Genomic DNA, 19675 nt, shown 5'->3' with positions numbered 1-19675 from the left:
ATCGGATTTAGAGCCCTCCCCAGTGTGACTGCATCTTAACTCGATTATATCGTCAAGATCCTATTTCCAAGTAAGATCACATTCACAAGTGTCAAGGGTTAGGGCTTCAACACATCTTTGGGGTTGGGGAGGACACAATTCAACCCACAACAATGCCCATTCTTTCAGTCTATGCAGGAGGTAGGAGAGAAAGAAGAAAGGAAAGCAAAGGAGTCAGTCAGCAGCAGAGTGCATGCATTCAGGTACCTTGGCACATAATTCCATGTGGGAGGATCCACGGTGTGTACACACAGCCCCAAGAATGGGGAATGGTCATTGTTACAGTAGAGTTGAATTGATAAACCATAAGTATGGATGGTCATGCAGCCACTAAAACAACGCTAAAAATGAGTTAATATGTTAAGACAGCGGTTTCTGTGTACAGGTTCTGTCAAATATAAAGTAGCACCCTCAATGTAGACTGGAGGTTAGCAAAATATATTGGAGGAGCATTTGGAACAAACGTGTTTATACGCAAGCTAACGTTTCAAAACCTAGAGTCTTCTTTTCCCGTTGAACATATATACATATATGGTTTCCTCATTTCTGTCAAAGCCTATTTTTCTTTGAGCATTATCCGTGTTGGAGCAAGATTTATTCCCCTGGCCCCTAGTCATTTCCTTTTAGGATTTACAACAGCTTTTGGATTAGTATCAACTTAATGTTCTTTATTTAAAATAAATAGATTTTCTTCGAAGTCTGTAGGTATTGACCTGGAGAGATGTTTGGATATATTGTTAAATGAAAAAAGCAGGTTACAGAGTATAATTTTTTTTTTTTTGTATTTTTCTGAAGCTGGAAACGGGGAGGCAGTCAGACAGACTCCCGCATGCGCCTGACCGGGATCCACCTGGCACGCCCACCAGGGGGCGACGCTCTGCCCACCAGGGGGCGATGCTCTGCCCATCCTGGGCATCGCTATGTTGCGACCAGAGCCACTCTAGCACCTGGGGCAGAGGCCACAGAGCCATCCCCAGCACCCGGGCCATCTTTGCTCCAATGGAACCTTAGCTGCGGGAGGGGAAGAGAGAGACAGAGAGGAAGAAGAGGGGGAGGGGTGGAGAAGCAGATGGGCGCCTCTCCTGTGTGCCCTGGCCGGGAATCGAACCCGGGACCTCTGCACGCCAGGCCGACACTCTACCACTGAGCCAACCGGCCAGGGCCTACAAAGTATAATTTTTAAAATAAGTGTACAGCCATTCTCGAAACTGTTTTGTCAGTCCCTTATAAAACTAAACAAGCAACTCTCGTGTGAGCCAGCATTTGCAGTCCTGGGCATTTATCCCAGAGAAATGAGGTTCCTCCCAAGACCTGCACATGAATGTTTGCAGTGGCATTATTAGGAGTGGCTGGGAACCACAGGTGTAATCGCTGGAAGCAGTGCAGCTGACGTGGACGGTGGTCTCCTCACCCCATGGAGCAGTGTGCTGCAGTTAAAAGGAACAAACTATTGATACAGAAACACCTTGGATGAATCACAAGGGAAGTGTGCTAAGGAAAAAGAGCCAGTCCCCAAAGGCTCCGTGCTGTGTGATCCCATTTCTAGAACATTCTTGAAACGACAGAACTATTCCAAGGAAGACTACCTTAGTGGTTGCCCTGGGGACAGGAGGAGGTGTGTAAGTGTGAAAGGGCAACATGGGGACCCGGGTGTGCGTGGAAATGTCTTTATCCTGACTATAGCCATCAGTACTTGGTTGAGAGACTAGTTTTGCAAGATGTTACCATCGAGGGAGACTGGGTACAGGATACAAAGGGGTCTGTATTGTTTCTTACAACTGTGGATAGATCTACAATTATCTCCAAGTATAAAGTTTAATATTCTTTTTAAATAGGGGGTGACCTCACACACGTACGTGTGTAGGGTGCACACAAAGGAAGATGCATGCTGACTGTTGAGCACTGAAAACCGAGTCTGAAGAGAGAGAGTATTCGCTTTTTTCTTGTTCAACCTCTTACAGTTTGATTTGTGCCAACTGCATGTGTGACTTGGTGATTAATTGTGTTATAAAGTAGCCCCAATGGGGGGGGTGACAAGTGGCAGAGAGCTCCTCCAAGCCCACCACACCTAGAAAGTGCTTACTCTGAATCTGGGATATGGGAGACAGGAAGGAGGGGAGGGCGTGGCTGGCCCACTCTGGCCTCCTATGTCCCTACCCCTAGCCATCCTGACCCCCACCTGTCCTGGTGCTCTCTCCTCTGGATCACAGACATTTGTGGTTCTCTGCCAACTCAACCCCTCACAAAAGAGGAGGATGGGTGATTTCTGCATCAGGTAGCGCTGAACCTGCCTGGAGCCATGGCCACAGGCCGAGAGTCATCTAAGTGCCTTTCCTGTATTATCTCCTGTGAAATCCTTAGGAGATAGAGTCTGTGGTTATCTCCATTCTTCAGATGAGGAGACTGAGGTATAACTAAGTTGTTGGTGCAGAGAACATGGTCAAAGCGTGTAGTGCTCAAGACATCACCTTTGAGACCCTCATCTGTCCCTCACTGTTTCTAACCAAGGCCTGTCCGCCCACGAACGGCCCCAGAGGCCTGAGACTCGTGGGCCTTCGGGAAGCAGGAGTCCTTACCCAGCACCCGAGCTCTCTGGAGGCTCTCTGGCAGCTTTTCCCACGGGGAAAGCACCAGGAAGCCGCTGGGAATCCAACTAATTGGTGAAGGATGGCAGAGCAGTGAGCCCCGAGGTCCTCAGCGGCCACCCGACTGGAAGTACCAGGAGATGGACGCTGGTCTGATGCAGGCTCTGCCTACCACAGGGCGTGGGCTCAGGCTGGGTCGCCGCGGGCCAGCGGGATGCTTGCAGCAGCTGCAGGTCAAGAATCGGGCCCAGCTGGGAACAGTCCCAGCCTGGCTGGGCCAGGCTTCAAGATGAGCGCTTTGCAGGAGCAGGGAAGCTGACCCAGGTGTGAGGGGTTGGCTGGCAGGGCAGGGCCCGATGCCCGGTGCGCACCTCTCTCCACCTGGGTCCAGTTCTGTCCTGGGCGTTCCCAGACTGCAGGGAGCAGGGGCTGGGAGAGCTGGGTGGGAGAGTCTGGAAGAAAGGACTGGCTTGTCCTCCTGCAGATATTAAACTGCCCAAGGTGTCCTGCCCCCCACCCTGTGAAGGTACTTGGCACAGTGGGGAGGAGAAACCAGGCCAGAGATGCCTCGACCTTTCTGGAAGTTTCTCTTGCTCCACACACTGGATGAGATTGGAATCTTGTGACCAGCTGTGTGCAGATTCGGGGAGTACCTTAGAAGGGACTCAGCATAACTGTGTGCCCCTTCCCCTGCACAGGTCTTCAAGCTCCAGCCTCCCTGAACTTCCCACCTCTCCCCAAATTCGAGGAGCTCTGCCCCTCACCCTGTCCTGCACGGCCTCCTTCTCTGCCTACAGGCCCCCTTCACCCAGTTCCCAGCGGCCAACTCTTTGTCATTTTTTTTTAAGACACGGCGCTGCAGTCCCCTTAGTCCCCTTAAGTTGGGGGACTGTGTGTCCTGCTTGCCCAGGACAGTTCTGCTTGAGGTCTCTTCTCCCCGAATAGTAACTGATGGCAGGTCCTTTCATTCTCACAAGTGAAAAATCAGACAGGGATCATGAATGACATGGTCACCTCGGGCACTTTCCCGTTGCTGTGCCCATCCCCCCACCAGGCTGGGGCCGCCTGAGCCTGCCTTCTCTCTCTGTGCCCGGAGCCTGGTGCACACGCAGTCACTGGGTCCGGAATGAATGGGCGAGTGAACCCCTGGATCAGTTACAGCATCTTTTCCTCTTGTTCCCTCCAGGGATCTATAAAGGGCACTGCTTCCGGATCAATCACTTCCCAGAGGACAATGACTATGACCACGACAGCTCGGAATATCTCCTTCGTGAGTGTCCAGAGTCCCTTGCTTCCTTTATGTGCAGAGGGGAAACCAGTGGCAGGTGGCGGGCGGGGGACCGGAGGGCTCCGTGAGGGCGGAGCGGGTGCCTTTCTCTGGATGCTCTCGTCACTCCCTTTCTGATCAGAGAGTGGCATTTTGTTCAACATTGCCATGACATGCTGAGTATCCCAGTGGAATGACTTGGCTGATAGGCCCGTGCCGGGGGGGGGGGGGCAGACGAGGAGGCCTGGGGACAATGATGAGCGTGTGGGCAGCCCCCTCCCCCGGGCTGCCGCGTGTGGCTGGCTTCAGAGGAGCTGGTTGCCGCAGCTGGGCCTGGGTCCAGGGCGTTAAAGACATAGGGTTGCCCAGCCAAGCACCCCTGGGGGACCACAGCACCCCAAGCACACTGCCTTCTCCACTCCTCCCCACACACACCCAGCATTCTACTCTCAAAGAAAATCAAACTAAATTACACCCTCAGACAGCCTGCTGGGGTGCCAGGCAGCCAGCTTGTGGGAGAAGGTGAGGAAGGTGGCAAGAGCAGCCTCTGGTATATGGGCCTTAAGTGTTTCTACCTCCAACTCGTAGAGCCACCGTGTCTGCCCCGAGCTGCCCCTGGAGCCCCTGCCCTGCCCTGCCTGTGTCCTGTGGCTGGGCTGGCCCCAGAAAGAAGCTAGTCACAGCACATCCTGAACCCCAAGGACTAACCAGCTCCACACCCTGAATCCAGATCTCACCCCTGGGCCTCCTCGGGAGGAAAGAGGGAGCCACAGCCCAGGAAGGAGCCCGGAAATGGGAAAAGCAGCACCACTCCAAGTCCCTGTCCCCTTGCGCATCAGCCTGGACACTGCAGAGCTGCTCACAGCAGCTCCCCCAGGGGCTGGGGCTGGTTCATCCATGGAGAATCACACCAGATCCTCAGAGGGAACACAATTCACTCCGCACCTGCTTGGGGCTTGGTTTCCCCTGCCCCGACCCCCAAGGGGATTTTGGTTCTCTGAATCATCTGGTGAAACAGAACAGCATGTGGTTCCCAGGGCGCCCCTGTCAGTGTCAGGCCACTCTGGCCAGGCCTGGGACCTGAAACCATTTGGCCAGATCTCCCTCCCATCCCTCCTCCCTCATCCTCTCCTCTTCCTCCCATATGTCCTCTCTCTCTCTGTTTCTAGGGGGCTGAACCAAGCAAATGATATTCCATAGGGGTGCCGCATACACTTGTTAGCTGCACAATAGTTGCTTAGACTGCTATAAAAGTCACCCTTCAGCCTGACCAGGCAGTGGCGCAATGGATAGAGTGTTGGACTGGGATGCGGAGGACCCAGGTTCGAGACCCCGAGGTCGCCAGCTTGAGTGCCGACTAATCTGGTTTGAGCAGAAACTCTCCAGCTTGGACCCAAGGTCGCTGGCTCGAGCAAGGGGTTACTCAGTCTGCTGTAGCCCCACGGTCAAGGCACATGTGAGAAAGCAATCAATGAACAACTGAGGTGTCCCAACGAAAAACTAAGGATTGATGCTTCTCATCTCTCTGCGTTCCTGTCTGTCCCTATCTATCCCTCTCTCTGACTCTCTCTCTGTCTCTGTAAAAAAAAAAAAAAAAAAAAAAAAAGTCACCCTTCAGAGTGTCCAGTGCGTGGCCTGCTCAGCCTTGTAGGGTGGCCCCTGGTGCTTAGCCCAGCAGACATGGCTCAGCTGAAAATCACCCTGATTCAGACGCTGCCCTTCCCTGTCCCACCCGGGGCAGTCCGGTGGTTCCTCAGGCTCTGCGTGCAGTCGCCCCCCGTCCCACACTGAACCTGGAGAGGGGATGCTCTGGAAAAACAAACCATGCCCTTCCCACTTTCCACTTGAACTTGCCTGAGGTTATGGGTTATGAGCTGGTTCTTCCACTTCACCCCCATGCACCTGTCTCTCTCTGGGTCCCCAGAGCTATAGCATCTTTTTCTAGATTGGCCTCATGACACATCAGCCCAGAGGTCAGATTCTGTGGCCTTCTGAGGTCCCAGCAGGAAGCAGAGGGCATGCTCAGGCAGGATGAATGAAGGGTGTCCATGCAGGACTGTTGACAAAGGTGTGGGTGAGGTTAAGGAAAACTTGCAAGGGCTGGTGAGCACACCAGGGAGCCCGTCCATTCCTGGGCCCAGACAGGTGAGGGAGGCAGGTATGGGAGCCCAGAGGAAGGGAGCCAGGAGGGTAGGGCAGGAGCCGTGTGGCCTTTGTGCAGGAGTGCGGCCACCTCATGTGCAGCCACAGGAGGGAAGCCGGGAAAGAGCTGTCTCGCCGGCACTCTCCTCCCAAAGCCAGAGTCAAGGTAGCCCGATGCCTCCTCCATGGCCTCAGCGCCAGGACCCAGAGCAGGATGAAGAGAGATGGCATGGAGATGCAAGGGGAAGAAGAGAGTGTGCTGCACACTCACCACCCAGCCTCTGGCTCCTGCTGTCCTTAGACCTCACCAACAGTGCCCCGCGAGGGCCCCGCAGCGATTTTCCCAAATAAAAGGGTGGTGACAGCGCAACAGCAATGAAAGCCTTTGAGAAGGGAATGTTCTCCTCAAGTATAGTGTGTAGGGAGACCAGCCGGGGTTATTAACAAGCCCAGAAACTCTCCAGGAAGAGAATGGGGTGACCGTTTGGGGGCCTGTGATCTCTGGCTTCGGGTAGACTTGGGGTAGAAGGCAGAGTCGATTCTCCAACAAGGAGGCTCTTTCCACTCAGGCTGCAGAGACAGGGAGAAGAGACCCTGACACTGAGCAGCAGAGTGCAGGTCCCTTTGAGCTGAGAGCCAGAGGGAGAAGGCAAGGTTCCGGGCTAGGCCAAGGTCACGGTCACTGCAGGCATCCAGCCTGCATTTCCTAGGACCCTGGTCCCCAGTCTTCAGTCCTCTGGTCTTTGTCCAGATTATTTGATCCTAAAAGTATGTAAAAGCCCAAGAGAGGGAGAACTGTGGAGGCTGATGTGTGTGGGAGACATGAGTTCATGGAAATTCATTTATTCACATATTTAACAGAAAGTTACTGTGAGCCTACTATGTGCCAGGCTACTCAGTCCTGTGGGATGAGCAGTGAACAAAACTCCACCTTCCTGATGCTGAAATGCTAGCAGAAACCTGTTAGAGAAAGTCACGGAAGCCTCCACAGTGGACTGCCCACAGGAGAACCTGTTGGGGCCGGGTAGAGCATCAGCAGGTCCAAGGGTATGCCCCTCACACCCTGTCTTTGACAGCTCAAGAACAAAGTCCACCCCAGCTGCACATGCTGAAGCCTACCAGAGAAATGGAGCTTGCATTGACTTAGGTCGCTGTCGCAGGGCTTCCTGATGGCCTCTGGGCTCTGGGGATGCGCCTGCTGGTTTGCAGATCCGCAGGCATGTGTGGGGTTGCAGGAATCGCTTTTTTCTTCTCCCCGGCCCCAATGGCCCCAAAGGCCCCAGGGGCTCCTGAGCCTCTTGCCCAGAGCCTGGCACCCCTTTTCTAGTTCCACATTTCCAGTTAGGTAGATGACTTCTGAGTTAAGCCTTGAGTGCTGGTGTCAGGACTGCTGGGTGTACCTCAGGATGAATTAGGAGGAAGTACACCAGGGCTTGATCTAACCACGGGCCATGGGCTGGACATCAGCCCTGCTCGTCCCTCAGCTCTGCAAACCCAGCTGCACCACCATCCACAGCAACCCCGCCTGGCATCTGCGTATCCAGGGCTCCGGAGGGAGGCCACGTGGCAAAAGACAGGTGCTCGCATGACTTACCTGGGTAGGATGGATGGCTCTGAGGCAGATCTGACTTCAGTGACCTTAGAGGCCCAGGGCTTCACCCTGCAAGCAGGATGCGGGCACCCAGGGATCCCTGGCCTGGGCTTTTCTGCCCGGCACAGCTCAGAGGCACATTTCAGAACCCACCGGAAACCTCCTCCCAGAGCCTGCGGCTGCAAGAAAGCAGAGGGAGGAAGAAGAGGTGGCGGAGAGAAGGGCTTCATTTAGTTCCCAAACAAACCCCTCTCTGTGGAGCAGGGGGACACACTGATGGGCTTACAGAAGAAGAGACAAACGCTGTCTTCAGAGGCTGAAACCTCACGAACTGGCTCAGCTGGCTCAGGAGGTTGGCGCCTGCCAGTGCTCCCTGATTCGCTGTCCCCTGCCGGGGCCACTAAGAGTCCAGTAGCGAAATTTCTGCTGGGCTGGAAGTCATGCAGGCATGTCGGGAAGGCTGAGCCCGGGGCTCCTTCATGTCCCCCATCCCCTCCTCCTACCCTTCCTCCCAGCTAGATGCTAAGTCAGGGGGGATCCACTTCCCTGAGCCCCTACTAAGTGTTTTATAAACCCCATTCCCTCAAATTCCCATGACAACCTTCACAGGAGGGGCATCCTTCTTCTGCCTCCGTCTTCCCACGGCTTCTCCCCTGTGTGTCTCTTCTGCTTATGTCGTCTCCTCTTCCTGTAAGGGCATGTGTCATCGGATTTAGGGCCCACCTAATCTAGGACAGTGTCATCTCAATATCCTTAATACAATCCTATCTGCAAAGGCCTTTTCACCAGATAAGCTCACATTCACAGGTAGTAGTGGTTAGTGGACTGTCTTTTGGGGGCCACGATTCAAGCCCTTACAGGTAGGAATTACTGCTCTCCCAGGTTATGAAAGAGGGGACAGTGGCAGAGTCAGGGGTTGCAAATCTATCTGTTAGACACCATGGTCCACATGTGCCCCTCTGTCCATCTGCCTCCTTCCCTGTGACTTCAGGATGTCCTGAGCTGTCAATGGGGGCGATGACAGTGATGATGATGACAATAGAGATAAAAGCTGTCACTTAGGAAGGTCATGCTCTGTGCTCTGGCCAGACCCTGTGCAAAGCCCTTTATTCATATAAAACCAACCATAAGATGTGGGTACTGTTATGAACTGTGTCCCACAAATGGGGAAACTCAGTTTTAGAGAGGCAAAGTGACTTGAACAAGGCCACACAGTCACCAGCCAGCATGTCACAGAGCAGGACTGTACCCCAATCTACCTAGTCCCAAAGCCACCCATTAGAGATGCTTTATAAGGACGTGGCTTCCCAGCCTTCTGGGGACTTCATGGAGACCGTGCCCATGAGGTGTCATCCAAATATAGGAGGCAGAACAGTGTTTTATGGCTGTCGGTGTGGCCTCCCTGGTGCCACTGAGGGGCTCTCCTCCCTTCTGGCTGTCAGAGTGTGACTCACACCACCTCCCCCACACGGCTTCACCCCACCACTCTGGTGTGAGACAAAAGACACAGGCTCACCCCAAGGAGAGCCTGAGAGAGGTGGGCGGATGTGACTTCAGCCCACCAGGTATAACCAGCAAGGCAGGCAGGCTGTCACTTAGCCCAGCTGCCCCCACTCCGTGCCCCAGCTCCCAAAGCACAGTGGTCTCCAGGGCCTGATGGGAATATTCAGAGTCAGGGGGCCACGCCTTGGTCTCCAGGTCCCTGTCTGGCGCCCTGGCCGTGCCTAAGAGCTGGTGGCCGGCCTCCCCACCCGCTCTGCTCTGTCTCCTGCCTGGCCAGGTATCGTGCGTGCCTCCAGCGTCTTCCCCATCCTCAGCACCATCCTGCTCCTGCTCGGCGGGCTCTGCATCGGCGCCGGGAGGTTCTACAGTCGCAAGAACAACATCGTCCTCAGCGCCGGCATCCTCTTTGTGGCTGCAGGTGAGCTGCCCACTTTGGTCCTCGCTTCAAGGAGCAAACATCCTGGTGGGGGAGGGGTGGACCATACAGTCTCTGCCTGGGATTAACTCCAAAAGTCCAGGTGTATGCCCTGGCCGGTTGGCTCAGTGGTAGAGCGTCGGCCTGGCGTGCAGAAGTCCCGGGTTCGATTCCTGGCCAGGGCACACAGGAGAAGCGCCCATCTGCTTCTCCACCCCTCCCCCTCTCCTTCCTCTCTGTCTCTCTCTTCCCCTCCCTCAGCCAAGGCTCCATTGGAGCAAAGATGGCCCGGGCACTGGGGATGGCTCCTTGGCCTCTGCCCCAGGTGCTGGAGTGGCTCTGGTCGCAAAAGAGCGACCCCCCGGAGGGGCAGAGCATCGCCCCCTGGTGGGCATGCCAGGTGGATCCCGGTCGGGCGCATGCGGGAGTCTGTCTGACTCTCTCTCCCCGTTTCTAGCTTCAGAAAAATACAAAAAAAAAAAAAAAAAGTCCAGGTGTGTGGCGGCTGGGGTAGGGAGCGGGGAGCAAATGGCTTAATGGGTATGGGTCACCTTTTGGGGTGACAGAATGTTCTGGAGCTAGGTAGAGGTGGTAGTGACACAACATTGTGAATGGACTAAATGCCATTGGATTATATAATTAAAGGGTTAATTTTATGTCACATGAATTTAACTTCAATAAAAATAGTAAGTCCAGGTGTACAGAGTGCCACAAAGGGGAACTACTGTTCCCTCACAAGCCTGTACCAGGGGTGCCTGGCTAAGCTGGGGGGTCAGAGAGGTAGCCAGAGGGACTCACAGAATCAAAGACCTGAAGGAATTGGCTGGGTACAGGTGAGGGGGCCTGGGGCTGGCCAGGTGCAGAAGCAGCGGAGAAGCCCAGGATGCCTGGGGCAGGTGAGCAAGGCGCTCAGAGAGAGCAGGGCAGACCCTCCTGCCCATCCTGACTGTCCCACTTTCCTGGCTAAGAGACAGCAGCTGGAACGCCCACTAGTGGGCGGGAGGGACTAGGTTGACCAGCACTGCAAAAGTGGGCGGTTTTTATAAAAAGGTTCTCCATCACGGCCCTAGGCCATCCTCATCCCCAACTCATCTTCTCCTCACGGTTTCTCTTGGAGAGGGAAGACAATGTTTGTATACATTCTGGAACTGAGGGAAAGCAGGTAAGCGACCAACTCAAAATGTCATGGTGAAAGCAGGGCTCCTGTTCCAGGTCCTGTGAGCCTTCTTCTCCAATACACAACTCCAGCTTTTGTTTCCTTCCGGGGCAATAAATATATGCGTGGGGGAGATGTCTATGTATCAGCAGCATGGGGTGTGTGTGTGTGTGCGCGCGCACGAGAGAGAGAGAGAGAGAGAGAGAGAGAGAGAGAGAGAGAGAAAGAGACTGGATATAAGAACAATATAAGAAAGGCTGTAATAACATTTCAGGAGGACCTGGGCAGCTAAGCACCTGTGTTCTGTTGTATACCTCATCTGAACTTTGTACTTTGTTACCCATTTAAAAAAATTAGTTAAAAGACAACTTAGCAACCATAATAAAGCAATGCCTATCAAAGTAGGGAGTGCCCACCAGCTGCTCCTCTGTCCACCTGTCCCTGTGGGACTGACCTCTGCCTCTGCCCACCTGTCCCCTCTCCCCCGTCCCTTTCAGGCCTCAGTAACATCATTGGCATCATCGTCTACATTTCCAGCAACACAGGCGACCCCAGCGACAAGCGTGACGAAGACAAAAAAAACCATTACAACTACGGCTGGTCTTTTTACTTTGGAGCCCTGTCATTCATTGTGGCTGAGACTGTGGGCGTCCTGGCCGTGAACATTTACATTGAGAAAAATAAAGAGCTGAGATTTAAGACCAAACGGGAGTTCCTGAAGGCTCCCTCCTCGTCCCCCTATGCCAGGATGCCCAGCTACAGGTACCGGCGACGGCGTTCTCGGTCCAGCTCCAGGTCCACCGAGGCCTCGCCCTCCAGGGACGCATCCCCGGTGGGCTTGAAGATCGCCGGAGCCATCCCCATGGGCGAGCTGTCCATGTACACACTGTCCCGGGAGCCGCTCAAGGTGACCACCGCGGCCAGCTACAGCCCGGGCCAGGAGGCCAGCTTCCTGCAGGTGCACGACTTCTTCCAGCAGGACCTGAAGGAAGGCTTGCACATCAGCATGCTGAACCGGCGGACAACCCCCGTGTGAGCACCCCCTTCTAGCACCAGCCTCTCCCCAGAACGGCTGTCTGGATCCCACATGAGGGCATCGAACCCTTAAGATGGACCCGGCATGGACTGAAGCCAAATCCAACCCTTCCTGGTGTCCAGATGTGTCGCGGGCTGGCTTGGAGCAAAGTGCCAGGAGACTGGAATCAGAGGCGGAAGGCTGACTTGACCTCCAAAAAGGGTTTTTGAATGCCTTGGGTTCCGAAATCTCCCAGGAGGCCCAAACACTCTCCTGAGGCTGCCCAGCCTTCACCAACCCGAGAAAGCAAAATCGAGCCATTTTCTCCTCTCAGAAACAAATACTTCCGGAAGAATGGACCTTCAGGACCTGGGGCCATGGAGAGGCCACCAGCCAGGCACACGGGGGCCTTAGGACACCGGTCAGCTGCGTTTTAGCCCGAAGTTCCCGGGCCGGGAGCTGGAAACATGGAAGCCAATGCTTGCCCCTTCCTTCCTGTCTATCCGTCTGTCTGTCTATCTTTCTGTCTGACAGTGGCCTGTTGTTGAAATAACCATGATCCTGAGGAGAAAGCCCTGTGACCGACTGGTGCTTTGGCCTTTGTGCTGTCCTGGGGCCAACTCCCTCCGCCCTAGGAGACCGGGGCCTGTGGCAGAAGCCAAAGCCGGAGGCCTTTGCTTACCTGGGTGTGAGGTCAAGGCCAGAGTCCGTTGCTGGCTTTCCCATGTGCTTCTAGAAGTTTCTGCCCCACTCAGAAAGGGCTGGACACACTGACCGTACTTGAGAATCTGGAAGGTTCCACAGGTCAGAGGAAAGGTGGCCCTGTGACCTCTTGCTGTGTCCCCACCCCACCCCCAGGAGCTGCTCTGTCCCTCCCCAGGAGAGAGTTCCCCGCACATATGCCACCCACTCTGGTTTTGGGGAACAGAAACCTGAACTTCTAGGCCAGAAAAGGAGATTTAAGGGTGAACAGTGACAAAAAAAAAAAAATCGAAGAACAAATGTCCATTTCCTAGGTGTTTATCAATCATGATTTATTGCAAATAAATGCCAGGAGAGCAAGTGACATGCATTTCCTCATCTTAAAAAAAAATAGCAGAACGCCTTCCCCAACTCCTGTTGTTATAATCCATCCACCACCACCTGAAAGGGCTCGGCAGGAACCGGATGACGGCCAGGCTGTGGGTCTCCTCACAAGGGGGCATCTCCTCACTGGGGACCAAGGAGGCGGGCTCCCTGTTTAAGGTTTTCCCAGCCATCATCCCCCACCCCTTCCACTCCCAAAGCCAGCAGAGAACATGGAAGCATGTCCGGGTTCTGAAGAAAAGCTTTGTGGAACATGGAGCTTACCTGTTTTTATATAAAACACACGCTTTCTAGAGACATATCCTTTCTTACTTTTGGAGACTTGGGACTCACTTCGACCTGGAGCCGTCACCTGTGCGCTCGGTAGCTGCTGTACTTAGAAGTGACGAGCAGATTCTTACCTCAGCCACCTGCTTGCAGACCCCCTGGGTGGACTCAGCCAAGGTCATTGCCCATTGCCATCCTCCTTTTGTCCCCAGAGAGGAAGTCTCCACGTGTCCCGCCTCCCCCCTCCGATGGACCAGGAGCAGAAGTGCAGTGGCTGGCTTGGAACCCTCCCCTCCCGCTGAGGTTGGCTTTTTTTTTTTTTTTTAAGAGTAAGCAAAGAGGTTGGCTTTGTGTGTGGCTTGTCCAAGCATGGGCATCAGTGAAGGCTGGAGTGACAGGGCTCGTGGCTGCCCCTGCTATGGGCCAACCCCAGCTACCCTACGCCTGGCCCTGGCCATCCTCACACTCTCCGTGCCATGACACCATCTTCCCAGGCCAGAGGGAAGGGGGTGAAATCTGGGTATGCGTCACCCAGCGAGGCCCCAAGATTCTGCTGCCACTTCCACAAAAAAGGCAGCTTGGCTGTTTTTTCCACATCAGTGGCCCCCTGGAAGTTTCTGTCATTTCATGGAGAAAGTTGTGTTCCAACGAATCCTACCTCTTGCCCCGTCCCAGGCAGAGAACACAGAGCCCACTCTAGGGACCGAGAGAGAGTAGAGGGAAGCAACAAAGAGCAGGGAGCGGAACAGCCTCCGAGCCCCGGTCTTCACAGCCTTCTTCCACCCCACCCAGGCTCCGGGAAGGACCCTCGCTGGGGTTCACGACCTCCTCCTCGTGGACCTGGCCGAGGCTGGCTGGGGAGGGGAGCGGATGGAGCTGGCCTCTGCCCTGTCCGTCTGCGACCTTGTGCCCGAGGTCTGTGCCACCTCCACGCCGCCCCCTCCAGCCAGCCCGTGTTTCACCAGTTAAGCACCTGTGAATCCTGTACCTACTACTGGTTTTGGGTTGTTAGTTCTGTCTTTTTTTAATTAAATAAAAAGATTTTTAAAATGTTCTCTTCCAGATGTGGGGGGAGAGGTAGAGCTTCCCTTAAGCCTCTGTGAGTACTTAGGGTCACGGTGTCCCTGAGTCTGCGGGGTGCTGTGCTCTCCCGAAAAGAGGGAGGGAGGATGGATTCTGTGTCTTTTCTGGCTTTCATCCGGGTCACTGACCGCCTCCCAGAACCACCAGCTGGTTTTAGACTTCTGGTTGGTGCCAGCCTGGTACCTTTGCACAGATGGGCCAGAATATGTACTCTGGGCAGTGACAAGGCAGGCCGCAGAGCCTGAGAGGGAGGCCCCAAGCTGCCGTGGGGGGTTCTTAAGACCACTCACCGGCCTCCTGTCCCACCCAAGTTCTGAGATGATTAAGAAATAGAAGAACCTGAATTCCAAATTGAGCTTTATTACGGCTAACGCTGGATGGGAGACTGTGGCCCTGAGCAGAGGCCGAGTGGGGCAGAGTACCCAGCTGGACGGGAGACTGTGGCCCTGAGCAGAGGCCGAGTGGGACGGAGTACCCAGTCCCAGGCCACCAGGAGGAGTGAGGTAAGAGACAGAGAGAGGGACCAGAGACACCCCTGTGATCAGTCCCCATCAGTCACAATGTTCCCACCAGGGTCAGCCTTGCAGGTGGGCACTGGCTGGGTGTCAATCCTATTCTTTTGGAGGCATGAGAAGGATGATCAGTGTCCCTATTGCTACCCAAGCTACAGCCTAGGGCACCTTCCCATCCAATTATACCTCATTTCTCTTAGGACTCACACCTTGAGTTTTCTTCCCAAGAGCCGTCCTGGATCGGAGAGGCACCACACTCTTGAGCTTCACAGAAGGCTTTCCAACCGTGGTCCAGAAAAGGGAGGCAGAGGGCCCTGTGTCCCCATGTCCCTGGCCTACTGGCTGCAAGAACCACTCCCAAATTCTCTGAACTTTTAATCTGGCTTTTCAACCCTCTCACTTCCTGCCTGAGATTGGCACCTGGGGGAACTGACATCTCAGACGTGCTGAGCCACCAGGTCCCAGGGCCAGGGCATCTTAGGCCCTACCCAACTGACCCTCTGCCAAGCTCTAGACTGATGGTTCACCAGCCTAGAGCCAGTGCCACCCAGCATTGGCACCCTGTGCCAGAACTTTTGTGCCCGTTTATCCTTAGCCCAGAAGAAACCAGCTTGGCACACACCTTGCAGCCGTCCTGGACTCCCACGGCAGTCTGCAGGTGTTGGTAACATGTCACCAATGTGGGACTCACGTGGTCACACGTTTCATTCACCTGGAAACTCTGTCTCCATCATTTGCAGAATTAGACCCATAGAACTGACACAGAAGTGGGTGTTCTGGCTCCCCAACCAAGATGCCGCTCAGGGTCCCCTACCAGCCCAGCACCCCCATTCTGCCTTTGCTTGTATTACATAGAGTAAGCTAACGACATAACCAACAACCTTAACGCAATAGAAGTCTATGTCTCACTCATAAAGTTCAATTGACTGGGCGGGTAGGGGTGCTCTGCTCTGCGCAGTCATTCAGAGATTCAGAGGCCCACACTCTGGAGGCTCTGCCATCGTCCACATGGGCTTCTAAAGCTGTCCCTGGCACTGACACCCAGTAGGCAGGTGGAGAAGAGAGAAGGTAGATGGTCTTGTGAGTAGAGAGTCTTGTAGGAGGTTTTAATGGAGCAGGACATTGTGACTCTCTCTTCTGCCCATGTACCATTGGCCAGAACTCAGTAACATTATCGGCCATTTGCCGATAAGAGTCAGGGAAGCTGGGAAATGCAGTTTAACCCAGAAGGAAAGGAAAACAGTTTGGGGAACAGCTGGCCAGTCTGTATCTTTCCAGATCTCCCTCTGCTGCCCCTCCCCCAAATCATTTGGGAGTGCCCCCTTGTAACTGACACCTCTGTCTGGGACTGCATCAACCCCTGTGCAGCGCGAGCCCCCCAGCTCCAATGTGATGTCTGGCCTTATCCCCGCCCCATAGGGCCCATCTGTAAAAGGGGTCCATGCTGCTTTCTTCCTAAGTTGGGGGAGCAGGCTTGAGCTAATGCTGTGACCCAAACAAGAACCACAGAATCACTGGACAACACGACCAGCAAGAATGGCAGGTGCCTTAGGAATCATCTCATTCATTGTTCTCATCACAGAAGAGCAATCATCCCAAGGAGAAAGTGGCCATGTGGGAGGTGAGGGGAGATGGGAGAAAGAATAAAAGGGGGAAGGAAATATGTTGGGGGGATTTTTATAACAACCATGAAAGGGAGATACCACTAGCCCAGTGGGTCTCAATTGGGAGCCATTCTGCTCCCCAGGGGCCATTTGCCAATATCTGGAGACATTTTTGGTTACCACAACCTGAAAGGCAGCTGCTCCTGGCATCTACTAGGTGGAGGACAAGAATGCTGCTAAACATCCTGCAATGGGGGGACAGTCTCATCCCCACCCCCAAGAGTGATCTGGTCTAAAATGTCAGGCTGAGAAACCATGCACTAGACTGACTTTACACCGAGGGAAACTGAGGCACCAAAGGTGAGGTCACATGGGCAAGACCACACGGAGGCTTTTTGGTATTTGCATCTTAGGCTGTGGACATACCAAGAAACCCCTATTTATTTATTCCTAGGGTTTCCTTTCCCTGCAACAACTTCCAATTCCTGCCTCTTTTGAGCCAACAGTTTTGGAAACAGAAGTTGGGGGTTGAAGAAGGAAATGGGAAAATGGCCACCTGTACTGGGTTGGGGTCAGCATTGCCTTTGTCCCTGGGTTTGGGAGCATAATGTGGATGGAATTCCAAACGGGCAGCAGGAGAACAAGTCCAGAAGCCCGGCCTGGCTTGACACCGGGACTCACTGCTCTGTGGCCTCCTCCCCCGCGCACATCCCAGTGGCTGCAGTGAGTGGGCAGGAAAGACTGCGTTCGAATCCTCCAGTCACCTGCAGGCAGCACTGGGCAAGGTGCCCAACCTCTCTGGGAGCCCTCAGTCAAATGAGGAAGGTAACACTTACCTCCCAGGGTTGTAGGGAGATGAATTCAACTTCAACAAGGAAACATTCAGAAATATCCCAGACAGGAGAATGGCATCAGAGCGAGCTTTCAGGGGTGTTTGTTGACTCACAGCTCTCAAGGAGTTTGCCAAAACGGGTTGTTCCTGAACAGCCCCTGCAGGGGAGCTCCGAGAGCCTGGCCCTCAGGGTGCCGTGCCCCAGCACTTTGGTCTGGAGAAACCTGTCACCCCGCTGATCCAGGTACTGCACAGTGCCCCCCTTCTCTAGAGAGGTCCTCCCGGTGTTTCCCTGGCTGAGCCCCCTCATCTCTGCCCTCAGGGCCCCTAGATGGAGTGCTGGTCAAGGAGGCCACATGGCTGCTGCTTTTCTTTGCAGGCCCTGCAACCCCATCATCCCACGGGAGTGTTCCCCATCCCACACAGGTGACAGAAAGCCAGTCCTGACCACTCTCAGGTACCCTGGGAGCAGGGCTGCAGAGGGCAGCTGTCTGTTCTGGGTCCCTAGTGTGGAGCTGGCAGAGGAGAGACCTGGGGGAGGGGAGATGGGAGGCTGACAGGAGGTCTCCCTACAGGGAGCTCAGAACTGGTCCTGTGACTTCAGCTTCTTACACTCAGTCCTACTATACCACCCCTGGCTGGCCAGCCCTGGAGATGAGGGGCAGGGGAGGGCCCGGGGGAAGGAGGAGCTGCTCAGGGACCCGAGAACCCGAGGAAATGGAGCAGATGCACCTAAGATAGAAATTTTTAAACTTGCAGCTTCCAAGAAAACTGCTGGTGCAACCTCAGGGACAGAAGTCCATGATCAGAGAAGGTTATGAACTCATGTCCTTGGACTTAACATTGCAGAGAGGGGAATGATGGGGGCACTGATACCTCCAAAGCACTATTCCTCCACCCTCCCGGGGAAAGCCTTCTCCAAGGGCCTGGGTAGACCATCCAGAACTCTTTCCATTACTGTCGTCTCCCAGCTCTTTCCTGGCCACTCCTTCATGTTTATCAGAGACTTCACGTCTGGCTCAAAACCTACCTTTGTGCTCCAAGTCCTGCCACCATCACTGAACCATACTAACATCTGTGGGGCCAACTGCTCCAACTCCCAGGCCTCACGCCTCTCCTGCCTTCTCACCTCCATGGGCCATCTGACCTTCTTACCTCCCTTGGCTATCTGAGCTCCCCTCCACTGGACATCTGGTCTTCTCGACTTCATTGACCTTCATCTCCAACTTAGATCTTGTCATCACCACCTGACTGTCCCTGCCCTCCATAATCTTCAGAGCTATCGACCTCCTTTCTAACCACAGCTTCCTATGTTCCCAATTCCTCCACCCCCTTACCACCACTACACCTGTTCTCCAACCTCGTCAAGCCCTTCAGGGCCTTGACCTCTCCATTTTCTCCCAATAGATTTCCCTTCCTAGTTGCAGGGCCATCCTAACCAGCCCAGACGTGGCAAGTCATCAGTTAAACTCACCTTTGCCGATGCCCTCAATCTCATGGCCCCTTCTCCTTCTAGCCTTTCCCTCCTGGAAGAGCCCCAGCCCTCTTTCAACATCACCCTCCACCCCTGCACCTGAGCTACAGGTGATGCTGGAGAAAATCAAGCAAGTTATAAATCAATGCCTGGGGAAGGCAGAATAATGGCCCCAAAATGTCCAAGTCCTAATCCCTAGAACTTATGAATGTGTCACCGTACATGGCAAAAGGGGCCCTGGGGATATGATTAAATTCAGGGTGTTGAGATGAGGAGATTTTCCTGGATTATTAATGTAACCAAAAGGGTTGACATAACAAGAAAGGGAGGCAGGAGTCCAGACGAAGATGCGATGCTGGGAGCAGAGGTCAGAGTGATGTGCTCACCGGCTTTGAAGATGGAAGATTCCCGGGTCCCCTGTGCAGAGGCACAGGGTGGAGCTGGAGGCGAGACCAATGCAACAGGGGGTAACAGCTGAACAGGGCAGGAGGCAGACGAAGAGGCGTAAAGAGGTTGGGACCAATGGGTAACACCTGGTTTCTTTATAATATCTTAAGATCAAACACCCAAGGACATTTCTTAGATGAATTAAGCCTGATTTCAAAACTACTATAGATCAGCACAATGCAAAAAATGTTTATTTGGCCCCGATCCCGGTGTGCCCTGGTCCCAATTCTGAATGAGGCCCATCCTGGGAGATGTTTTCCCTCTCCTCGTTATGTCTGGTCCTTCTTGGGAAAAGAGCAGCATTTGAGACACATGAAAATGGGTTCATTTGAATGAGAAAAATACAGACACCTCCTGATGAGCTGAGTGTGGCATATCTACTCTGAAGACTGTAGAAAATGTCCTATACCAGGAGGCTGCTTCTTTTTGAACTGGATCACAGAGGTGGCAATGGTGCCCTCCTGGGGTGTCCCTCAGCACCTGGAGGCAAATAAGCTATTAGTCCAAGCTGTCCCAGGGCTGCTCTAGCTGCTGTGTCTTATGTCCCTGTGCCCTGAGCCACAGAGAACTATCCTTTAGATCACCGAGTGGAGTAAATTATGTGAGCTCCTTCTTCTTTCAGTCCACCTGTCCATCTATCCATCCATCCATCAGTCA

General features: G+C 54.0%; 1 protein-coding gene across 1 annotated transcript in view; it reads left to right on the top strand.

Annotated features, from left to right (window-relative positions):
- The window catches only part of CACNG4 (calcium voltage-gated channel auxiliary subunit gamma 4), a 57709-nt gene extending 44994 nt beyond the window's left edge, over positions 1–12715 (top strand). The window contains exons 2-4 of the mRNA XM_066235393.1: positions 3811–3894; positions 9405–9545; positions 11196–12715. Coding sequence (XP_066091490.1) covers positions 3811–3894; positions 9405–9545; positions 11196–11734 — 764 coding nt within the window. The 3' untranslated portion in view covers positions 11735–12715. The remainder of the gene's footprint in view (positions 1–3810; positions 3895–9404; positions 9546–11195) is intronic.
- Positions 12716–19675: the final 6960 nt, after the last annotated feature.

The sequence above is a fragment of the Saccopteryx bilineata genome, chromosome 6 (assembly GCF_036850765.1).
Source record: "Saccopteryx bilineata isolate mSacBil1 chromosome 6, mSacBil1_pri_phased_curated, whole genome shotgun sequence".
NCBI lineage: Eukaryota > Metazoa > Chordata > Mammalia > Chiroptera > Emballonuridae > Saccopteryx > Saccopteryx bilineata.
This window is presented reverse-complemented; position numbering and strand designations above follow the sequence as displayed.